At 47.5% G+C, this 19,460-nt stretch overlaps 1 protein-coding gene across 1 annotated transcript in view; it reads right to left on the minus strand.

Annotated features, from left to right (window-relative positions):
• Positions 1-4,417: 4,417 nt before the first annotated feature.
• ARHGEF4 (Rho guanine nucleotide exchange factor 4) overlaps positions 4,418-19,460 on the minus strand; it is an 18,970-nt gene continuing 3,927 nt past the window's right edge. The window contains 10 exon segments of the mRNA XM_036251569.1: positions 4,418-4,631; positions 5,231-5,305; positions 6,028-6,072; positions 6,075-6,176; positions 6,179-6,269; positions 7,043-7,174; positions 15,882-16,011; positions 16,371-16,536; positions 16,539-16,596; positions 18,216-18,461. Of these exon segments, the coding sequence (XP_036107462.1) occupies positions 4,477-4,631; positions 5,231-5,305; positions 6,028-6,072; positions 6,075-6,176; positions 6,179-6,269; positions 7,043-7,174; positions 15,882-16,011; positions 16,371-16,536; positions 16,539-16,596; positions 18,216-18,461 (1,200 nt within the window). The 3' untranslated portion in view covers positions 4,418-4,476.

The raw sequence follows: 19,460 nt of genomic DNA on the forward strand, positions 1-19,460 counted from the left end.
TACTTTAAATTGCTTCATGAGCATTTAACGCGTGTGTGTGTGCACAGTTTGTGTACACTTCTCAAACTCTGTGCTGTGATTCCATCTGTATAGTGGACGGTTTGTAATATCAATAGGTTTCAGGGACTGAACTGACCCAGTAATAGAGAACTCTGCTGCCTCAGTTTAGTGTAATAGATAGGAGAAAGTGTGATTTTAGTACATACTTTTAAAAAGACCAAACAAAATGAGAATGCAGACACACACACACACACACACACACACACACACACACACCCTGTAAGAGGTGGAGTCATCTGAAATTATGAGGAAACCATTAGACGTCATAAAGGGTGCTGCTTCAGGCTTGCATGCGACTCGGCCCACACGGGGTGAGTTTTCATGAGCACGAAGTTAAATGGTGTTTTCAGGAGAAAGCAGAACGGGTTGCATTTTCCTCCATTTACAGCAGCTTCATAAACACTTTCCCCCTGTAATTTTCCTTTTAAATCTTTTTTCTTTTGTCAGGTTGAGCTGAGAGACTTTATTAAATATTTTTGCATTATGGAATACATCTTTTTAATTTGTAACTCTCAGGGCATCAGCTATCAAAATGCTGGTAAAAGGTAGCTCTTGTCTAGTGTCTGTGAATCTGGACTTATGAACAGTAAAAGTACCAGGTTATAATTTTAGCAGCATTTTTAATATTGTCTACTAAAATTAATTAAGAAATAGAAGTCCTGTTATAAACTTGCATAATTTGATGTCCAAAGCACAATAGTGGAACATTTAAAGAAATTTTGCTCCCTAATTTGAGAATCTTTTAGCTGACCTATAGTTCTTTTAGAAGTTGAGACAGGCAAGCAAAGACCCTAATTTCTATAAACATGGACAGATCATGGATAGTTAATTTCTTCTTCTTCTTCTTTTTTTTAGTTTCTTCCTTAAAGTTTAGGAGATCTGTTTCTCTGTTTATAGAAATCTTGTTTGTTTTCCCTGGCCGGTTTGGCTCAGCAGTTAGAGCGTCGGCCTGCAGTCCAGAGAGACCCGGGTTCGGTTCCCGCTAAGGGCACGTACCTCGGTTACAGTTTGTCCCCGGCCCTGGTTGGTCGTGCGGGTGGCAGCCACTCGATGTGTCCCTTCACATCGATGTTTCTCTCTCTCTTCCTCTCTCTCCCTCCCACTCTATCTGAACAAGGGCTGGAAAGGTGTCCTCAGGTGACAATTAAAAAAAAAAATCTTGTTTGGCTCTGGGCTGGATGAGCAGGCCATGGTCCCGTTCACTGGCCGCCTGTGTGAGGGGGACATCAGGCCAGGGCCATTTGCGGTAATAGGCACAGAGGCGCTTCAGAACCTTCGATGTTTCTTGTATTAAATATTTTCAGAGCATTCTTGTTGGTGTGGTTATTAGGCCCACCAGTAGCTATTCTGTGAATGTTTCTTGTGTGCAATGCAAATGTAGTATTTACAGGAGATTGAGGAAGGTCCTGAGGCTTGGACTGGGCACCTGGTCCTTAAACATCCTGCCCTTCCCAAGCTGGGCAGACAGTGCCAGGCTCTCTCTGGTGGCATCACGACCTCGATAATGAGAGGAAACCTATTCTTAAGGCACTTTGGTTGTGCTAATATCCAGTAGTGTTGTCCCCTTACACGGGTCCTTGTGAGTGGCCTGCCGGTGGCGGTGGAGGCAGGCAAACGGCCGCAGCAGTAGTGGGCCTGCTGTAACAAGGCAGCCCACACTGCTGCTGTCCTGTGGAAACTATTGTCCCCAGTCATCGCCAGCCTGAGCATTGCCCAGAAAGGACAGGGCACCTGTCTGCCACCCTCCACTGGGTGCAAGGGCAGTGTAAAGGTGCATGGCTTGAGGTGGAGGCAACTTCTTCTGGCCCTTCTGTGGTCTTTCTAAGATGTGGGGATGTCTGTAAGGAGGAGTGTGATTGGCTTCGGGAAAGGGCAGACTGTTTAGCTCTCCTCTCTGGCACACCTTGTGTGTGTGTGTGTGTGTCCCCATGTCCTTGTCCCTGAGCTTCCTGAAGGTGCAGCAGATGACATGCTTCAGAGGAGGGTCTGATCTTTTGGGGAGAAAGTTGCAAAGTTGATCTTACATGTTTCAGAGGATTTGTCCCTTTTTCCACCCTATTCATTTGAAGAACAAAACCCCTGTGGCGTCATTTAATAAGAGTCCCCAGGACTAAAGTCAACTCACTGGGACAGGGACAGAGGAGATGCAGACATCTCCGTGCAGGAAACCCGAATGATCTGGGAAATGGTCTAGTCCAGGATTTGGGTGTGGAGATGACAGGCGGTCCATCCCAGCCTCCTGAGACCTGTGGGTCTCCTGGGCCTGGTGCCCATGAGTAGTCAGACTGGCGCGGAGCCCAGGGCCCTGTGCGCCCTGCACGGTTGTTCTGACAGCACTTACAGGAGAGGTGCCAAGGGGCCACAGAGGTATGCCTGGCTAGGAAATGGTTCCTTTAAAAAAATGTTTTTTAATGATTTCTAAATGCGGTTTTTTTAGACTGTTTTCTTGGTGCAGTTTTAAGCTGAAGTCAGCATTGTCTTCCAGCGCCAGAGGCTTCCCTCCGCTCGGGTTGGACGCAGGTGTCGGTCAGTACAGAGGAACGGAACCCAGCCTGAGCCAGGTCCATTATGTGTAGATGTACCATTTTACTTTTGTATGCAATCTGACAAGTAGATGAGTTCAGATTTAAAATGATTAAAAGCACGTTTCTTATAACAAAAGTTATGTATTAACACTGCAGTTTTCAATAAAGATTGACTTGTGTTGCATGTTATGGTTTTCATGATTTTTCCCATAGGTTTTTTCTCAAGGTGTTTGCCTGGCTGGGAGGCGGTGTAATTTCTCTATAGTTAGGAAATCCAGGGGTTTCAGACGAAAGCCCTTGTGGTGCTCAGCTGCCTCCCAACTCAAGCCCTGTGCTCTTGACCTCGGCAGTGTGTAAGGGTGTGTGGGTGTGGCAGTTGTGGGGCTGCTTCCCCAGGTGGGAAGGGGAGGGGTCACGCCCATTCCTCTTCACCTGGTCCCGTGGCCCAGGTCCTCCTGGGAAGACACATTCTTCCCCTTCACGGAGGAAGATGCTGAGACCCAGGAAGATTATGGACTGCCTGTCCCCCAAACACATCTGCTAACTTCAGTGAGCACAAACTCGGAGAGCAGTCCGGGAGGGAGGGGGCCTCCAGGCCCCAGAGGGAGGGGAGGCTGAGCCTGCCAGACCCCCCCCCCCCCCGAGAGCTCCCGGCTGTTTCCCAGTTCTGGAGCCCCAAGCTGGCCACCTTCGCCTCTCTCCATCAGAGCCCTGAGGCAGGTCTCCACTAGGGGAGGCCCACCCCACCTCTGGGTGCTGCTGGGCTCCGTTCCTCCAGGCTAAGGAACGGCCTGGGGAAGGTACAGTAGGATGGGCTTGCAGAGGAGAAAATGCACAGACACCAACAGAAAACAAGGGCTGGCAGCCAGGTTATTTTTCACAGGTTTATGGAAATAAATGTAGTTTCTGGCTTGGAAAGGGTATAGTGGTGCAGTGACTGCGCTGCTGAGTTCCCATGGGCCCGAGGGGCGGCTTGGCAGTTCGCACCCACAAGCCAGGCCCTGGCTGCACTCACAGGCACCCTTCCTTGGGGCAGGATGCGGGTGGGCTTCCCTCCAACCCACATGCCCACTGGCCTCTGGGTGGGCAGGTCCGTCCCGGGCGCCAGGCGGCAGAACCCGGTCCTCGCAGCTCCTTGTGCCCACTCCGGGCACGGTGGTCTTCCTGCGTCACACAGTTCTTTCTCTCCTACTTCAGAAACACAGATCCAGACAAAAACTGGAACCAGGTTCTGGCGTCAACACACAGCTGAAGGTGGACAAGCCCTGACAGAATTTTGCAGCTGATTATAAACAAATAACAAGTGAAGAGAGTGTCCAGCAGCCAGGAGTGTTTAGATAGGAACTGGGAGACAAAACGAGTGGGCTCTGGGGCCAGGTGTCGTCTGCAGAATTCCTGGTCCCCGCCCTCCAGGGATACCAGCTGCCTGGCACCACCAGTTGGGGGCTTGCAAGGAGAACGGGGGCAGAGAGGCACACAGCCCAGATTTCCAAGTGGCAGAAGGCAGACAGCCTTCTGCCTGGAGCAAACAGGAGGAGGAGGAATAATTAGATGTCCAAAGTAGAGGGTCTGAAGTGGCCAGTCTCTTCACAGATGTCCACCTGGCTAGTGGGTCTCAGCTGCGGCTCCTAGGATGCCCCACAATGGTCCAGAGGTGGTGAGAGGTTTGTATGCTGTAGGGCTCCTGCCCCGCCAGCTGGTGTCTCCAGTGTATCGTAGTGAGGAAGAACCTGGCACATACTGGGGGCACCAAGCCTCTTGCTCGCTCAGCCCTGCTCACTTCCAGTTTGTAGAATAGGCAGAGGAGGGCCAGATGCCATGGGTGGGCTTGGGGAGGGAACGCTGGAAGCTAGCGAGCAGAGGTCAGGCATTGCTGTTGGGCGGCATGGGCTCACTTGCAGAAGGGCACCAGCCCGTTAGTGCTGTGCCAAAAGGTAGGTAGATGGCTCCCACGTGGGCTCTGCCAGCACCAAGACCTATTCCGGGGCAGACTGGTGGGCAGTGCCAGGTGGTTCTGGTGCATCAGGTAGTAGGGCTGGCCGAGGGTTGGATAAGAAGACAGAAGGGTTATATAGGTGCCCAGGGAGTTGATGGCACAGGGCAGAGTGGCATCCTCTGCTGTGGGGTCGTGGAATGGGGCCTGTCCCAAGGCTCTGCCTCAAATTCCTATGTGGAGAACTTGCTTCCTATGGGGCTAACTACACCCAGGGGCCTGGGCCGCCCTCCTGTAGTATGCAGAGAGGATGGCTAGGGCGCCTGGGAAGGCCTGAGGCCCGGGAGCTTCTGCAGGGCACAGACCCTGTGCAAGGCAGTGACAATGCCTCTGTGGTGATGGGGATGGGAGCTCCTTGCCAGGTGGTTGTGAAGACGACTGCCATAAAGCCGGCCTGCCTGGGGAAGGGAGCACTGTCACCAATGGTATTGCTTGGGGATTCTAAGGGTATCAAGAGCAAGAATCTCAACTGCATACTGACACACGTTTCATCGGCGATGACCTCCTTATCACCAACCTTTGGGAACCAACACCTGCAAAGGGCAGTGGGTAACTGAGGACCCAGCTCGCTTTGCTCTGGGGGTCAGGAAAGAGTTTGATCATGACTAAGGCTAGGCTGCTAAGGGTAGAGGTGGGACTACCACCTGCTTACCTTTGAGCTTCCCAGCTGCCTGCAGCTTGGTGGCATTCATCATGGTCTGCTTCCTCTGCAGCTCAGTGGGGAAGCCTGGGAGGGAGGGACACAAATGAGACACCTGTTTCCCTGCCAGGACTTGGTTGCTCTTCTGCCTCCCTCTCCCCTGCCCACAGTCCTCTTGTCCTATGCTTCCTGGCCATGGTGCAGTCCTCTGTGTACCTGGCTTGTCCCACAGTGCTCAGGGCTCATCATACTGCAGGGGCTCAGTGTCCTGCTCAGCCAGATGGCCTTGGCCCCAGGCAGAGCCAAGGAGCCTCTCCGGACCCTCCCCATACCCTCCCCTTGCCCTACTCCATCTTTCACCAGAGGCTTTTCCTAGGCCAAGAGCCAGCTGGTCACTGCTGAGTGTGAGGACAAGGGACACATGGACAGGAGGGGATGCAGTGGGGAGATACCCTGCTCATATGGGATGGGAATGGTTCTGGAGGCCAATCCCACCTCCCACTCCAGTGTTCTCCAGGGCTTACACTGGAAGGGGCACCCCAGGTCCCTGCAACTGAGCACACTTGAATGTGCATGGGTGTGTGCATGTATGTGTCTGTGGTGGAAGCAAACACCCCCGAAAGGCTGGCAGAACCATGCCCTGGGGCTAAAACCAAGAGGTACTCTGGAGCTTCATCAAACCCTGAGGCCCTTGGGTTGTGAGACATGAGATATGCTGTCCCAGCCACTGGTTGTCCTGAGCTCCTTGTATAGGGGAGTGAGGAGGCCTGGGGGCCGTCACAGTGCAGCAACGCTGACTGGAGTATTGCCTCTGTCTCTGTGCAGCTGCACCTGCTCCCTCTCCCTAGCAAAGCCTCGAGCCAGTGCTGCGTCCGCTCAGTCTTCCTGGCACACAACAGGCAGTTCTCTCTCATGGCTCCACAGTGCCGCTGGAAGGCATTCTCGATGCTCGTGTGGAGTCTCTGTCCTTCCCGTCCTCCAGATCCACCACCGGCAAGCCACCCATGTCCACTCATTCCTTGTAGTACAGCACATCCTGGCATAGAAGGTTCTGCCAGAGACACCGTGAGCTACTGGCCCGGGCTGCTTGTTGGGCCCCTCCCCATACTTTGAACTGTTCTACTGACCAATCCCCAAACCCTGCCTCACTCTGCCCTGTAACTGGAAGGGCCGGTGGGCCACACATTCACCTCCCCAGGTCAGAGTGGGCCTACTGCAGCCCCCAACTATGTGCCAAATCTATGATAAGGAGCTTCAGTCCTTAGTTAAGTTTCTGGCTGGCCTAAAGGTCTTTAAGGGCACCGGTAGTGTTGTGGGCAGGCAGCTGTGGATACAGAGGGTCAGGGCTCATACCACAGCAGAAAAGAGCATGAGGCATACCTCGGCCAAGCCAGTGGTCAGCAGGGCTGGACAGGGCTGTTTGGGCCATGTTTTGAAAGAGTAGTAGAAGTTAGTGCAGAAGAGTCAGAGAGTCAGAGAGGCTCCTGGGGCAGAGGACCCCAGGGAGGGGAAGCTGGGTTTTGTTCAGAAAGAAGAGATAGCTAGGTCAGGAAGAAGGGTGTTCTCAACAAAACTGGGACCTGGTCAGGCTGTGAGGGCCACCCCATGGTCCCTGGGCTACTAGGCTCACTCTTCAGAGAGCCACCCTCATCCTGGCCCTAAGGGCAAGACCAGGGAAGGGCCTATCATACTCTAAAAAAAAGAAAAAAAAAGGAACCACCTGTGTGTGGCACCTTTTCTCTGGGCAGCTGCGTCCAGCCCTCAGCTTCACTCTCTCCATTTTGTTCTAAATAGGCTGTCCAGCAGGAAGAGCAACTCTAATACCTTCTTACAGTAGATGAATTGGTGGTCAAAGAAAGAAAACATTCTCTGCTGATCCTTGGCCTGTGGCTGTGTAACTTGATTCAGCTCCTCCAAGTAGATGCGTTCAGAGCTCCTGACCAGGAGATCTTCCCCCTGAGGGACCCAAGGAGAGCCGTGAACTTTAGACAATACCAGAGCATGACCCAGTAAGCTTCACAAGCAGCATATACACAGGGAGATCTGGCAGGCACCAAATACCGCAGAGACGAATTCCACTTCATGTGGTCGGCACGTGTAGAGCAGATCACACGCAGTAGTCGAGCTTGAGCCTCTCAGTCAACCAACCTAAAGGTCAATGCCAAGCACAAAAGAACCAATAGCACTCAAGACTCAATGACAACCAGAGGGCCCACATAACCTACACAAAGGACAATCCTAGAGCAATCCAGGTCAGGTGATCAAGGACTGCACCACTGGTCCCCACAGGACACCTACTACATGAGGCTACTGGGAGTTATAGCAGATCTAATACATAGAAACAAACACAGAGGCATATACAATGGGAAGACAAAGAAACAGGCCCCAAATGAAAGAACAGGAGGAATTTCCAGAAAAAGAGCTAAATGAAATGGAGGCAAACAATTGACCAGATTCAGAGTTCAAAGTAATGGTTATAGGATGCTCAACAACATAGAAACAGACATATAAACCATAAAAAAGGACCAATCAGAAATGAAGAATACAATATCGGATATGAAGAATACAATGGAAGGAATAAACAAGTTGAATGAAACAGAGGATCAAATCAGAGATCTGGAAGACAAGGTAGAAAAAACCCAATCACAGCAATAAAAAGAAAAAAAATATTTTTAAAGAATAGTTTAAGGGACATTTGGGGAAACATGAAGCATAATAATATCTGTATCAATCTCGGCTGGTGTGGCTCAGTGGTTGAGTGTCGACCCATGCAACAGGAGGTCACTGGTTTGATTCCCGGTCAGGGCACATGCCCAACTTGTGGGCCCAATTTCCAGTAGGAAGCATGTAGGAGGCACCCAGTTAATGTTCTCTCTCATCAATGTCCTATCTCTCTCTCCCTTCCTCTCTAAAATCAATAAAGAAAAAAATTTTTTTAAATATCTGTATCATAGGTGTACAAGAAAAAAAAAGAGAGCAAGAGATAAAGAACCTATGTGAAGAAATAATGACCCAAAACTTCCATAACCTGGTGAAGTAAACAGACACACAAGTCCAGGAAGTGCAGTGTCCCAAAAAGGATGGACCCAAAGAGTAATACACCAAGACACATAATTAAAATGGCAAAAATTAGGGATTCCAAAATGGCGGCAGAGTGAATGGAAGCTACAAAGACCATCTCCCAGAACCAAACTGGAATTACATCAAAAATAAAGATAAATTGTCTGGAAAAAGGAACAGAAAAGCAACTCGCGAGGACCATATAACCAGGGACACCAATCGATCCTGGTAGGATTGTGTAGGCATGCGATAGGGGCTGGGAGCTCACAGACAGTAGCAGTCTTAGGTGTGAGCAGCGTCCTCGGGTTAAACTCCCAAGCGGCTCCACAGCCCAGAGCCGGGACAAATGCTAAAATAGCCACAGCCACTCACCTTGGGCTCTGGCACAGAGAGGGCACACTGAAATGGAACTGTGTGGGGACACTCAGGATTTAGAGGGCGCTCAGAGCTTTTGCTGAGTTGCAGCCACACAGGATGGTGCACATGTTACTCCTTCCCAGGGCTCTGGGGAGAGGCAGCAGCCCCTCCCTTGGAGATTCAACCCCACCCTATGGGCCATTGAAATGCAAATTGAGGCCTATTAATAAACAGCATCTGCCCCACCCTCAGGAAATCCCCTTATGCTGAACACCGAGGGACTTTTTCAGTCAACTGAGAAGCCAAGGCTCTTCAGGTAATTGCTACTGATAGCCTCCAGACAAAAAGCTAGAGGATAACTGAACTTTTTCTGGGCTTGCAACTCTACCCAGGAAAATAAGACTTGACAGGGGTGTTTCATCTAGGTCCTTCCTTGCTCATCCAAACCCAGTAGAGGGAGCCACAAACAGCACATGGGACATTCTCAAAGACAGACCACATGTTAGTACACAAACTAAGTCACTACAAGTTCAAGAAGATTGAAATCATATCAAGCATCTTCTCAGATCACAATGGCATGAAACTGGAAATCAAATGCAACAAGACCATGCAAAGACATTTGAACACATGGAGGCTAAATAGCATGTTATTAAACAATGAATGCGTTACCGAGGAGATCAAGGAAGAAATTAAAAATTTCCAGGAAACCAATGAAAACGAACCCACAACAACACAAAATCTATGGGATGCAGTGAAAGCAGTTCTGAGAGGGAAGTTCATAGCACTACAGGCCTACCTCAAAAAACAAGAAAAATTTCTAATTGACTGTCTAACCTTAAGTAAAGACATAGAAACGCTGAAAATCAACCAATTGGAAATGAAAAACAACCAAGAAGCAATGAGGAATGACATAGCAGAAATAAAAAACACATTGGAAGGTCTAAAAAGCAGAGTAGAGGAAGCTGAGGACCGAATCAGTGAATTAGAAGACAGGGTAGAAAAAATCAACCAATCAGAAAACCAAAAGGAAAAAAACAATTAAAAAACAGGAAGACAGCTTAAGAGAACTGTGGGACAACTGGAAATGCAATAATATTCATATCATAGGAGTCCCCGAAGAAGAAGAAAATGAGCAAGGGTTAGAGAATATATTTGAAGAAATAGTGACAGAAAACTTCCCCAATTTGGTGAAGAAAGAAGGCATTCAAGTTCAAGAAGCACAGAGAGCCCCAAGTAAGAAGAACCCAAACAGGCCCACACCAAGACATATAGTCATTAAAATGCCAATAATTAAAGATAAAGAGAGAATCCTAAAACAAGCAAAAGATAAGCAACAGGTTACCTACAAAGCAACCCCCATAAGGCTCTCAGCTGACTTCTTAACAGAAACACTACAGGCCAGGAGGGAATGGCATGAAGTAATCAAGATCATGAAAAACAGGGATCTGAATCCAAGAATACCCTATTGGCAAGGCTATCATTCAAAATAGAAGGTCAACTAAAGAGCTTCCCAGACAAAACAAAAGGCTATCGAAATACATTAGCACAAAACCAGCACTGCAAGAAATGTTAAAAGGACTGCTATAATTAGTAGAAGAAATAGGAAGAAAAATAGAACCACACTAAAAAAAAAAAAAAAAGGCAATAAATAAGTACATATAAATAATTACCTTAAATGTAAATGGACTGAATGCTCCGATGAAAAGACACAGAGTAGCTGATACGAAAAGAAAGCACGACTCATCTATATGTTGTTTTCAAGAGATCCACCTCACAAAAAAGACTCACATAGGTTGAAAGTGAAGGGATGGAAAAAATTCAAGAAAATGAAAAGGGAAAAAAAGCTGGGGTAGCAATACTCATATCTGATAAAGTAGATTTCAAAATGAAGGCCATAAGTAGAGACAAAGAAGGCCACTACATCATATTGAAAGGATGTATCCAACAGGAAGATACAACCTTGGTAAACATATATGCACCCAATATAGGAGCACCAAAATATATTCAAAATCCTCTGGAGGACTTCAAAGGAGAAATCATCAGGAATACAATCATAGCAGGGGACTTCAACACCCCACTGACATCACTGGATAGATCCTCTAGACAAATACTTAGCAAGGAAACACACACTCTAAATAAAGCACTAGACCAAATGGATTTAATAGATATCTACAGAGAATTACACCCCAAAACTACAGAATTCACATTCTTCTCAAGTGCACATGGGACATTTTCAAAGATAAACCACATGATAGGACACAAACTAAATCTCTACAGGTTCAAGAAGATTGAAATTATATCAAGCATCTTCTTAGATCACAATGGAATGCAACTAGAAATCAACTGCAACAAGAACATGCAAAGACATTTGAACACATGGAGGCTAAACAGCATGTTATTAAACAAGAAATGGGTTACTGAGGAGATCACGAAAGATATTAAAAACTTCCTGGAAACCAATGAAAATGAACACACAACAACACAAAATCTATGGTAGGCAACGAAAGAAGTTCTGAGAGGGAAGTTCATAGTGCTGCAAGCCTACCTCAAGAAACAAGAAAAATTTCTAATAGACTATCTAACCTCACAACTTAAAGAACTAGAAAGCAAACAAAAAGAAAACTCCAGAGCAAGTAGAAGGAAGGAAATAGTAAAGATCAGAGCAGAAAGAAATGGCATAGAGACCAAAAGAACAATGCAAAGGATCAATGAAACAAAGAGCTGGTTTTTCGAAAAGATAAACAAGATTGATGGACCCTTAACTAGACTCACCAAGAAACAAAGAGAGAGAGAACCCAAATACGCAAAATCAGAAATGAAAGAGGAGAAGTAACAACTGTCACCGCAGACATATGAAAGACCGTTAACAACTACTATGAACAATTGTATGGCAACAAATTCCACAATCTAAGCGAAATGGACAAATTTCTAGAAACACACAGTCTCCCAAAACTGGACTGGGAAGAGATAGAAAACTTGAACAGACCAATAACAACAGAAGAAATTGAGGATGTAATCAAGACTCTCCCAGCAAACAAAAGCCCAGGCCCGGATGGCTTCATGGGGGGATTTTACCGAACATTCAAAGAAGAACTAACACCCATTCTCCTCAAACTATTTCAAAAAATTCAAGAAGAAGGAAGACTTCCAAACTCATTTTATGAAGCCAGCATAATTCTAATTCCAAAACCAAAAAAAGACCCTACAAAGAAAGAAAACTACAGGCCAATATCCCTGATGAACATAGATGCCAAAATCCTGATCAAAATACTAGCAAAGCAGATCCAGCAATACACCAAAAAAATTATTCACCATGACCAAGTGAGATTCATTCCAGGGATGCAAAGATGGTACAATATTCGCAAATCAATAAACGTGATATACCACATAAATAAAATGAGGAATTAAAACCACATGATCATATCAATAGATGCCGAAAAAGCCTTCGACAAAATCCAGCATCCATTTCTGATAAAAACGCTCAGCAATGTGGGAATAGAAGGATCATATCTCGACATAATAAGGCCATATATGAAAGACCTACAGCCAACATCATACTCAATGGACCAAAACTAAAAGCATTTCCCTTAAGAACAGGAAAAAGGCAAGGATCCCCACTTTGGCCACTCTTATTTATCATAGTACTAGAAGTCTTAGCCACAGCAATCAGACAGGAAGAAAAAAATAAAAGGGATCCAAATTGGAAAGGAGGAAGTGAAACTATCATTATTCACAGATGACATGATACTATATGTAAAAAACCCCTAAGACTCCATCAAAAATTTACTAGACTTAATAAATGAATTTGGCAAAGTAGCAGGATACAAAATTAACATCAAGAAATCGATGGCATTCTTATACACCAATGATGAACTCACAGAAAGAGAAACTAAACAAACAACCCCATTTACCATTCGGCAAAAAAAATTAAGATACATAGGAATAAACTTAACCAAAGAAATAAAGGACCTATTCGCAGAAAACTACAGGTCATTAAAAAAAGAAATAGAGGAAGATATAAAAAATTGGAAGCGCATACCTTGTTCATGGCTTGGAAGAATTAACATCATTAAAATGTCCATAACACCCAAAGCAATCTATAGATTCAATGCAATCCCCATCAAAATACCAACAACATACTTCACAGAACTAGAACAAATACTTCAAAAGTTCATATGGAACCAAAAATTACCTCGAATAGCCACAGCCATCTTGAAAAAGAAGAACAAAGTTGGAGGGATCACATTACCAGATTTCAGGTTATACTGCAAAGCCACTGTAATCAAAACAGCCTGGTACTGGCACAAGATCAGGCATATAGACCAGTGGAACAAAACAGAGAACCCAGAAATGGGCCCAAGGCACTATGCTCAATTAATATTCAACAAAGTTGGCAAGAGCATACAGTGGAGTAAGGACAGCCTCTTTAATAAATGGTGTTGGGAAAATTGGACAGCTATATGCAAAAAAATGAAATTACACCATACACAAGAATAAAAACTCAAAATGGATAAAAGACTTAAATCTGACCCATGAATCTATAAAAAAAAAAGTCCCAGAAGAAAATGTAGGCAACAAAATTTCGGACATCATACACAGCAGAATTTTCACTCATACATCACCCGAGGCAACAGAAACAAAGGAGAAAATGAACACATGGGACTACATCAAACTAAAAAGCTTCTGCACAGCAAAAGAAACAACCATCAAAATGGAAAGGGAACCCGCTGTATGGGAGAGCATCATTGCCAATGATACATCAGATAAGGGGTTAATTTCCAAAATATATAGAGTACTCATACAACTCAACCAAAGGAAGACAAAGAACCCAATTAAAAAATGAGCAGAGGAACTAAATAGACACCTCTCCAAACAGGACATACAAATGGCCAAGAGACATATGAAGAAATGCTCAACATCACTAATCATCAGAGAGATGCAAATTAAAACAACAATAAGGTATCACCTCACATCTGTCAGAATGGCCACCATCAACAAATCATCAAACAACAAGTGTTGGCGAGGGTGTGGAAAAAAGGGGACTCTAGTACACTGCTGGTGGGAATGCAGACTGGTGCAGCCACTATGGAAAACAATATGGTGTTACCTCAAAAAATTAAAAATTGAACTTCAATTTGACCCAGTGATCCCACTTTTAGGAATATACCCTAAGAAGCCTGAAACACCAATCAGAAAGAATATATGTACCCCCATGTTCGTAGCAGCACTATTTACAATAGCTAAGATCTGGAAACAGCCCAAGTGTCCATCAGTAGATGAATGGATAAAAAATTGATGGTACATATATGCAATGGAGTACTATGCAGCTGTAAGAAAGAAAGATTTCTTATCTTTTGAGATGACATGGCGGGACCTGGAAATTATTATCCTAGGTGAAACAACCCAAACAGAAAAAGACAAATACCACATGATCTCACTTATTTGTGGAATATAATGAACATAATAGTCCGAGGAACTGGGTAAACCCAGAGACAGATATATTCCAAAAAATAAAACTAGACCACCTTCTTATACCATACACAAGAATAAACTGAAATGGGTTAAAGACTTAAATGTTAGACTTGAAACCATAAAACTTATAGGCAGTGAAATCTCGGACATTTATCATAGCAATATTTTTTTCTGACGTATCTCCTTGAGCAAGGAAAACAAAAGGAAAACAAATCAGACTACATCAAACTAAAAAGTTTTTGCACAGCAAAAGGAAACCATCAACAAAATGAAAAGACAACCCATTGAATGGGAGAACATATTCACTGGTACATGTGATAAAGGGTTAATATCCAAAATTTATAAAGTACTTATAAAACTCAACATCCAAAAAAAAAAAAAAGCAATCCAATTAAAAAATAGGCAAAGGACCCATTTCTCTAAAGAGAACATACAGATGGCATATTTGTTGAGCATATGAAAAGATGCTCAACATCATTAATCATCAGAAATGCAAATTAAAACCACAATGAACTATCACCTCATACCTGTCAGAATGGCTATTATCAATAAATCAACAAGTGTTGCCGAGGATGTGGAGAAAAGGGAGCCCTCGTGCACTGTTGGGGGAGTGCAGACTGGTGCGGCCACTGTGGAAAGCAGTGTAGAGTTACCTCAGCAAATTAAATGGAACTGCCTTTTGACCCAGTGATTCCCCTTCTGGCATTTATCCAAAGAAACCAGAAATACTAATTCAGAAGAATATATGCACCCCTATGTTCATTGCAGTATTATTTACAATAGTCAGGATTTAGAGGCAACCCATGCTCATACACAATGGAATACTACTCAGCTGTAAAGTAGAAGGAAACCTTACCCTTGGGACAGCGTGGATGGACCTGGAGAGCATTATGCTAAGTGAAATAAGCCAGTCAGAGAAAGACAAATACCACAGGATTTCACTCATATGTGGAATCTAATGAACATAATGAACTAACAAGCAAAATAGTGACAGACTCATAAAGAGTTATGGTGTTGTGACAGGGGCTACATAAGGCTGTGGAAGGACTGAGAAAAAAATTTCATGGACACGGACCACAGTGGTGATTGCTGGGGGGGAGGAATGGAGGGAGGAGGGTGCAGTGGGGATCTGTGGTGATGGACACACAATACAGTGTATAGATGATGTGTTGTAGAATTGTGTACCCGAAACGTATATAATTTTGTAAACCAGTGTCACTGCAATAAATTTTTTTTTTTTAAGGATAATTCCTCTTGGAGGACTGGAATGTCACCATTAGCTCAGGCCTCCATGATGCCTGAGAAGGCAAGATTGGAGGATACAAGGTGAATGTCCAAGCCAGATAAAAGGGACCAGGAGGCTCTTAACTGATGGTGATCCATCTTTGGTGATGCTCTGGCAGGACCGAATCCTTCTGTTGGGAATCCCAAAACTTGGGGATCTGCCAGCCCCTGAGGGCAGAGGATGCTCTTGCTGGGCTGGCTGGCTGCACGTAGCTCCGGTGGCTGTGTAAGGCAAGTCGGCTCCCACACACTCTTCTCCGAGAGAGAGGCCACCAGGCCTGCTCTGGGCAAGGCACTAAGGGACTGGGGCCCAGTACTCAGGTCAGTCACCTGGGGAGGGAGGACTCGATTTCCTGCCACCAGCTCTTGTTTGCTAGCTCCAGGAGCATAGCTGCTTGCCCCAGCTCCCTCCTAGATGTTTCAGAAGCAAGTATGATTGTAAAGCAAGTGGCCAAGCACCATGGTATTTTCTGGAGTTTGGGGCCCTCACCTTCCAGTTCTCTGTGGAGTTCTGCCACTTCGCAATCTTGTCGGTGTTTTCAAGTCTCCATTTCCGTTTATGGATGAGTCGGGCCACGTCCTTCATGGCCTGTAAAGCAGCTTCCACACCCTTGAAATCCCTGGGGCAGAACAGAAATGGAAGAGGGCTGGGGGTGGAGAGCAGAGAATGGCCTGGAGCCTCCTGGAACTGCGTGTGGAGCTGCTTCCGCTGGGTCTGTGCCCTTTAGCCTGTCGATGTCGTCGCCTGCCCGTGTACACCTCCGTTTTCTCCACAGATGCCACACGAGGCAGAACATATTATCCTATTAACGTCTCTTCCCTCATCCCAACAATAGCTTGTGAGAGCAGAGATGGTTTTACTCTGCGCTGTCGCCCCAGAACCTACAGCAGTGCCCAGTACCCCAGGAGTACTCAACAAACTGGCTGCCCACGGCGTAAGGAGCCCCTGGCTGTCCTCCCTCCCTCAGAAGTCCCCTGCCTGTGCTGGGGGTGGGTGTCCTTGAGCAGCCTGGCCAGCTGCAGCTCGTACTTGCAGATCTGCACTGAGGTCAGCTGGAAGCCGTCCGGGGAGATGCTGATGGTCTTCGGCACCAGCCGGCAGGCCTCGAAGAAGGACATGTCCCTGCTGAGCTTGGTGAGCCGGAGAGTTCCATGCAGACGTCAGGGTGGTTGCAATATTCTGAGTAGATGTGGAATTTTGCTTGCTGGGAGGCACAACTGGAGGTTAGGATGACTGTCTCTCCAGCGGGCACCCAGCATGTGTGGGGAGGGAGGGAGAGGGAACCTCTGCATTTCCTCAGGAGCTGTGCCAGGGGCCCAGGCTCTGTCCACCTACTGCATTGGCCTAAGCTACTGTGAGACATGCCCAGGGACACAAAAGACCTCTGAAAACTCCAGCCTGTGCTCCCCGTCACCACGGGGCTTTCTCGGCAGGACCTCAGCAGATACTTTGACTGACATACACTCTAAATATCTTTTTTTTTTTAAATGAAATCAATGATGCTAATAAGGAAGGCCAAAATTGGGGGAGAGAGAAAGGGGGGGGGGGGATTAAATGCATGCCAGGGTCCATGGCTGTGTTTCCCAGGTTTTCATTTCTGGCCTAGTGTCCTGCTTCTTCCTCACAAAATTCTAGTCTCTTTTTCTTTCTTTCCTGGTTTTTTTTGGTTTTGGTTTATATATATATATTTTTTTTTCTTTATTGATTTTAGAGAGAGAGAGAAAGGGAGAGGGAGAGAGAGATAGAAACATCGATGAGAGAGAACATCGATTGGCCGCCTCCTGCGTGCTCCCCACTGGGGATCAGGCCCACAACCTGGACATGCGCCCTGACCGGGAATCGAACCAGTGACCTCTTGGTGCAGGGTCGACGCTCAACCACTGAGCCACACCGGCCGGGTTCTGTTTTGCTTTTTAAAGCTTCATCTACCTGGAGCCAGACAGAGGCCAGGTCTGCCATGTAGTGGCCTATGACATCATGGATTTAGGTGAGCAAGGAGGGTAACAGCTGCTGGCTGGTGGTGGGTTGCTGTGGTGCTCACACTAGGTGATGTCAGCAAACTGCCTGTTTCCATTCCTCCGGTCACAACTCTGCCTGCGAATAGCTGGACCCCAATCCCACACTCAGGTGCTTAGACCCAGTCTGCTCCTGTGTGTGGACACGTCAAAGTCTCCCTTCCCAATTCTCCTGCCATTGGAGAGAGGTGTCAGGGCCTTTCAACCCCCCACTGGTGGTACCGAGGAAGGAAGCCACACTGACCCAGTGAACTGGGCTTAGCATCCTCTGCTCAGCCCACTGCTGCCACCGGAGAGGGATAAACCTGTGCCTCCCTATCAGGCAAGGCCAGAAGGAGTCCATTTAACCTAGACCAGTCCAGTGAGCCTTGGCTAAGTACCAGGTGGCATTTGGAGTAGAAGTAAGCACTGCAAATTACACATAAATTTGCTCAGTGTATGAAGAACTTCAGGATTTGCTATGAACACAGCCCATAGACTGCTCAACAGGCAGCCCAGCCTACCTCTGCCCTCTGCTCTTGGGCTGACCCCAAGCACCCTGCTCCAAGGAGCCTTGGCTGGCTTAGTCTCCCACAGAACAAGCGACACTTCTACAACAGTGTTGAGGGTTGAGGGAATTTGGGCAGGTGAGGGAGGGGAACCTAGAAGCTTCCAGGGAAAAGAGTAGCACGTTGCCTGGCCTGTAGCCTGCAGGGGACTTCTGAGCGGCCAGCAGAGGAGCCCCCGCGGAGGTGGGCAGGCAAGGCGGTAAGGTCCCCTCTCCACCCCACGCACCCCGCACCGCACCGCACCGCGCGGGCGGCTTCACCTTGCAGATGTCTCCCGGGTGCTTGATGTAGTCCCACGCTGTGCGCAGGATCCCCTTGGTGACGATGGTGCGCATCTGGTCCCTGCGGCTGCTCCCAGCCTGGGCTCCGCCATCCCCCGCCCTCAGCTCCTTGTCCTGGTTCACCCAGCTGCAGGCAAGGCGGCCAATCAGAGCCAAGCAAGGGGTAACTGGGGTCTCAGAGCCCTTAAGGAGCACACGCTCCCGCCACCCTCGAACAATGTTCATCTGGACAGGGAGACAACAGGTCCGATGACCACTGCCGTTGTCAGTGTCATCTGAGACCTTGACACCGGAGGGTGCCCCGATCCCCCTCCCCTGCTTACAGTTGGCTTGTGCTGGGCACAGGGCTTGGAACAGAGGGACTGGTCACTGTAGTCTCGGAACCTGCCCACTCATACTGGCTCTCTGTCTCTAGGGAGCATGAGAGAAGTGGATGGTGATGTGGCCTTGCTGGCTGTGACGCACAGCTAGGAAGGGCTTGGGGTGCACAGCAGACAGTCTGTCTAGGGGTCTGGACAGGGAAAGCTGCCAACTGAATTCCAGGGCCTGGGCTCTCCCCTCCCCACTGCCTGCCCCCTGCCTGGCCTTTCGGAGTCTCCCCTGGATTCCTTCCTTGGAGACAAAAGGCCCCCTGAGGAAGAATCGGGTCCCTCCCTGTGAACTCTTGGGCTAAAGGACTGAACTTGTCCCTAGTAAGGTGTCCAGCTCCCAGGACTGCTGTGAAAATTAGAACTGAAAGGCCTCAGGTGCATGTCCTTCTTGGTGCTTAGTCAATGCCTCATCAACCGAGTTGCTTGTGGTGGTGTTCTGACCACAGGTTCCCCTTGGGGGGATGCACGTTCCTTCATTTCTGACCTATTGTCGTCTGAGTACTGAGGGCCCCTGGAGGGGCGGGTGGGAGCTGGGCTTGGAGTATCACGGCTGGAGGAGGAAGACCGTGTCACAACCGCCTGCACTGTCCTTCCTGACCCACACCCCCCAGACCACAGCCTTGAATGGCAGGTCCCTGCCCAACACCAGAACAGTTTCAGGCTTGAGTTTCTGAGCAGAACCAGTTGGCTCTTCACCGGCTTGGGAGAAGCTCAGGCCAGCGCCATACCCATACGAAGCTGGCTCGCTATCAGTGACATGGCCCCACCACCACTCTCTGTGGGTGGCATCCCCAGCTTTGAAGCCCTGGTCCTAGTTATCCATGGTGACATGGGCCCACAGTGCTTCAGCACG

The sequence above is a fragment of the Molossus molossus genome, unplaced genomic scaffold, assembly GCF_014108415.1.
Source record: "Molossus molossus isolate mMolMol1 unplaced genomic scaffold, mMolMol1.p scaffold_m16_p_10, whole genome shotgun sequence".
Lineage (NCBI taxonomy): Eukaryota > Metazoa > Chordata > Mammalia > Chiroptera > Molossidae > Molossus > Molossus molossus.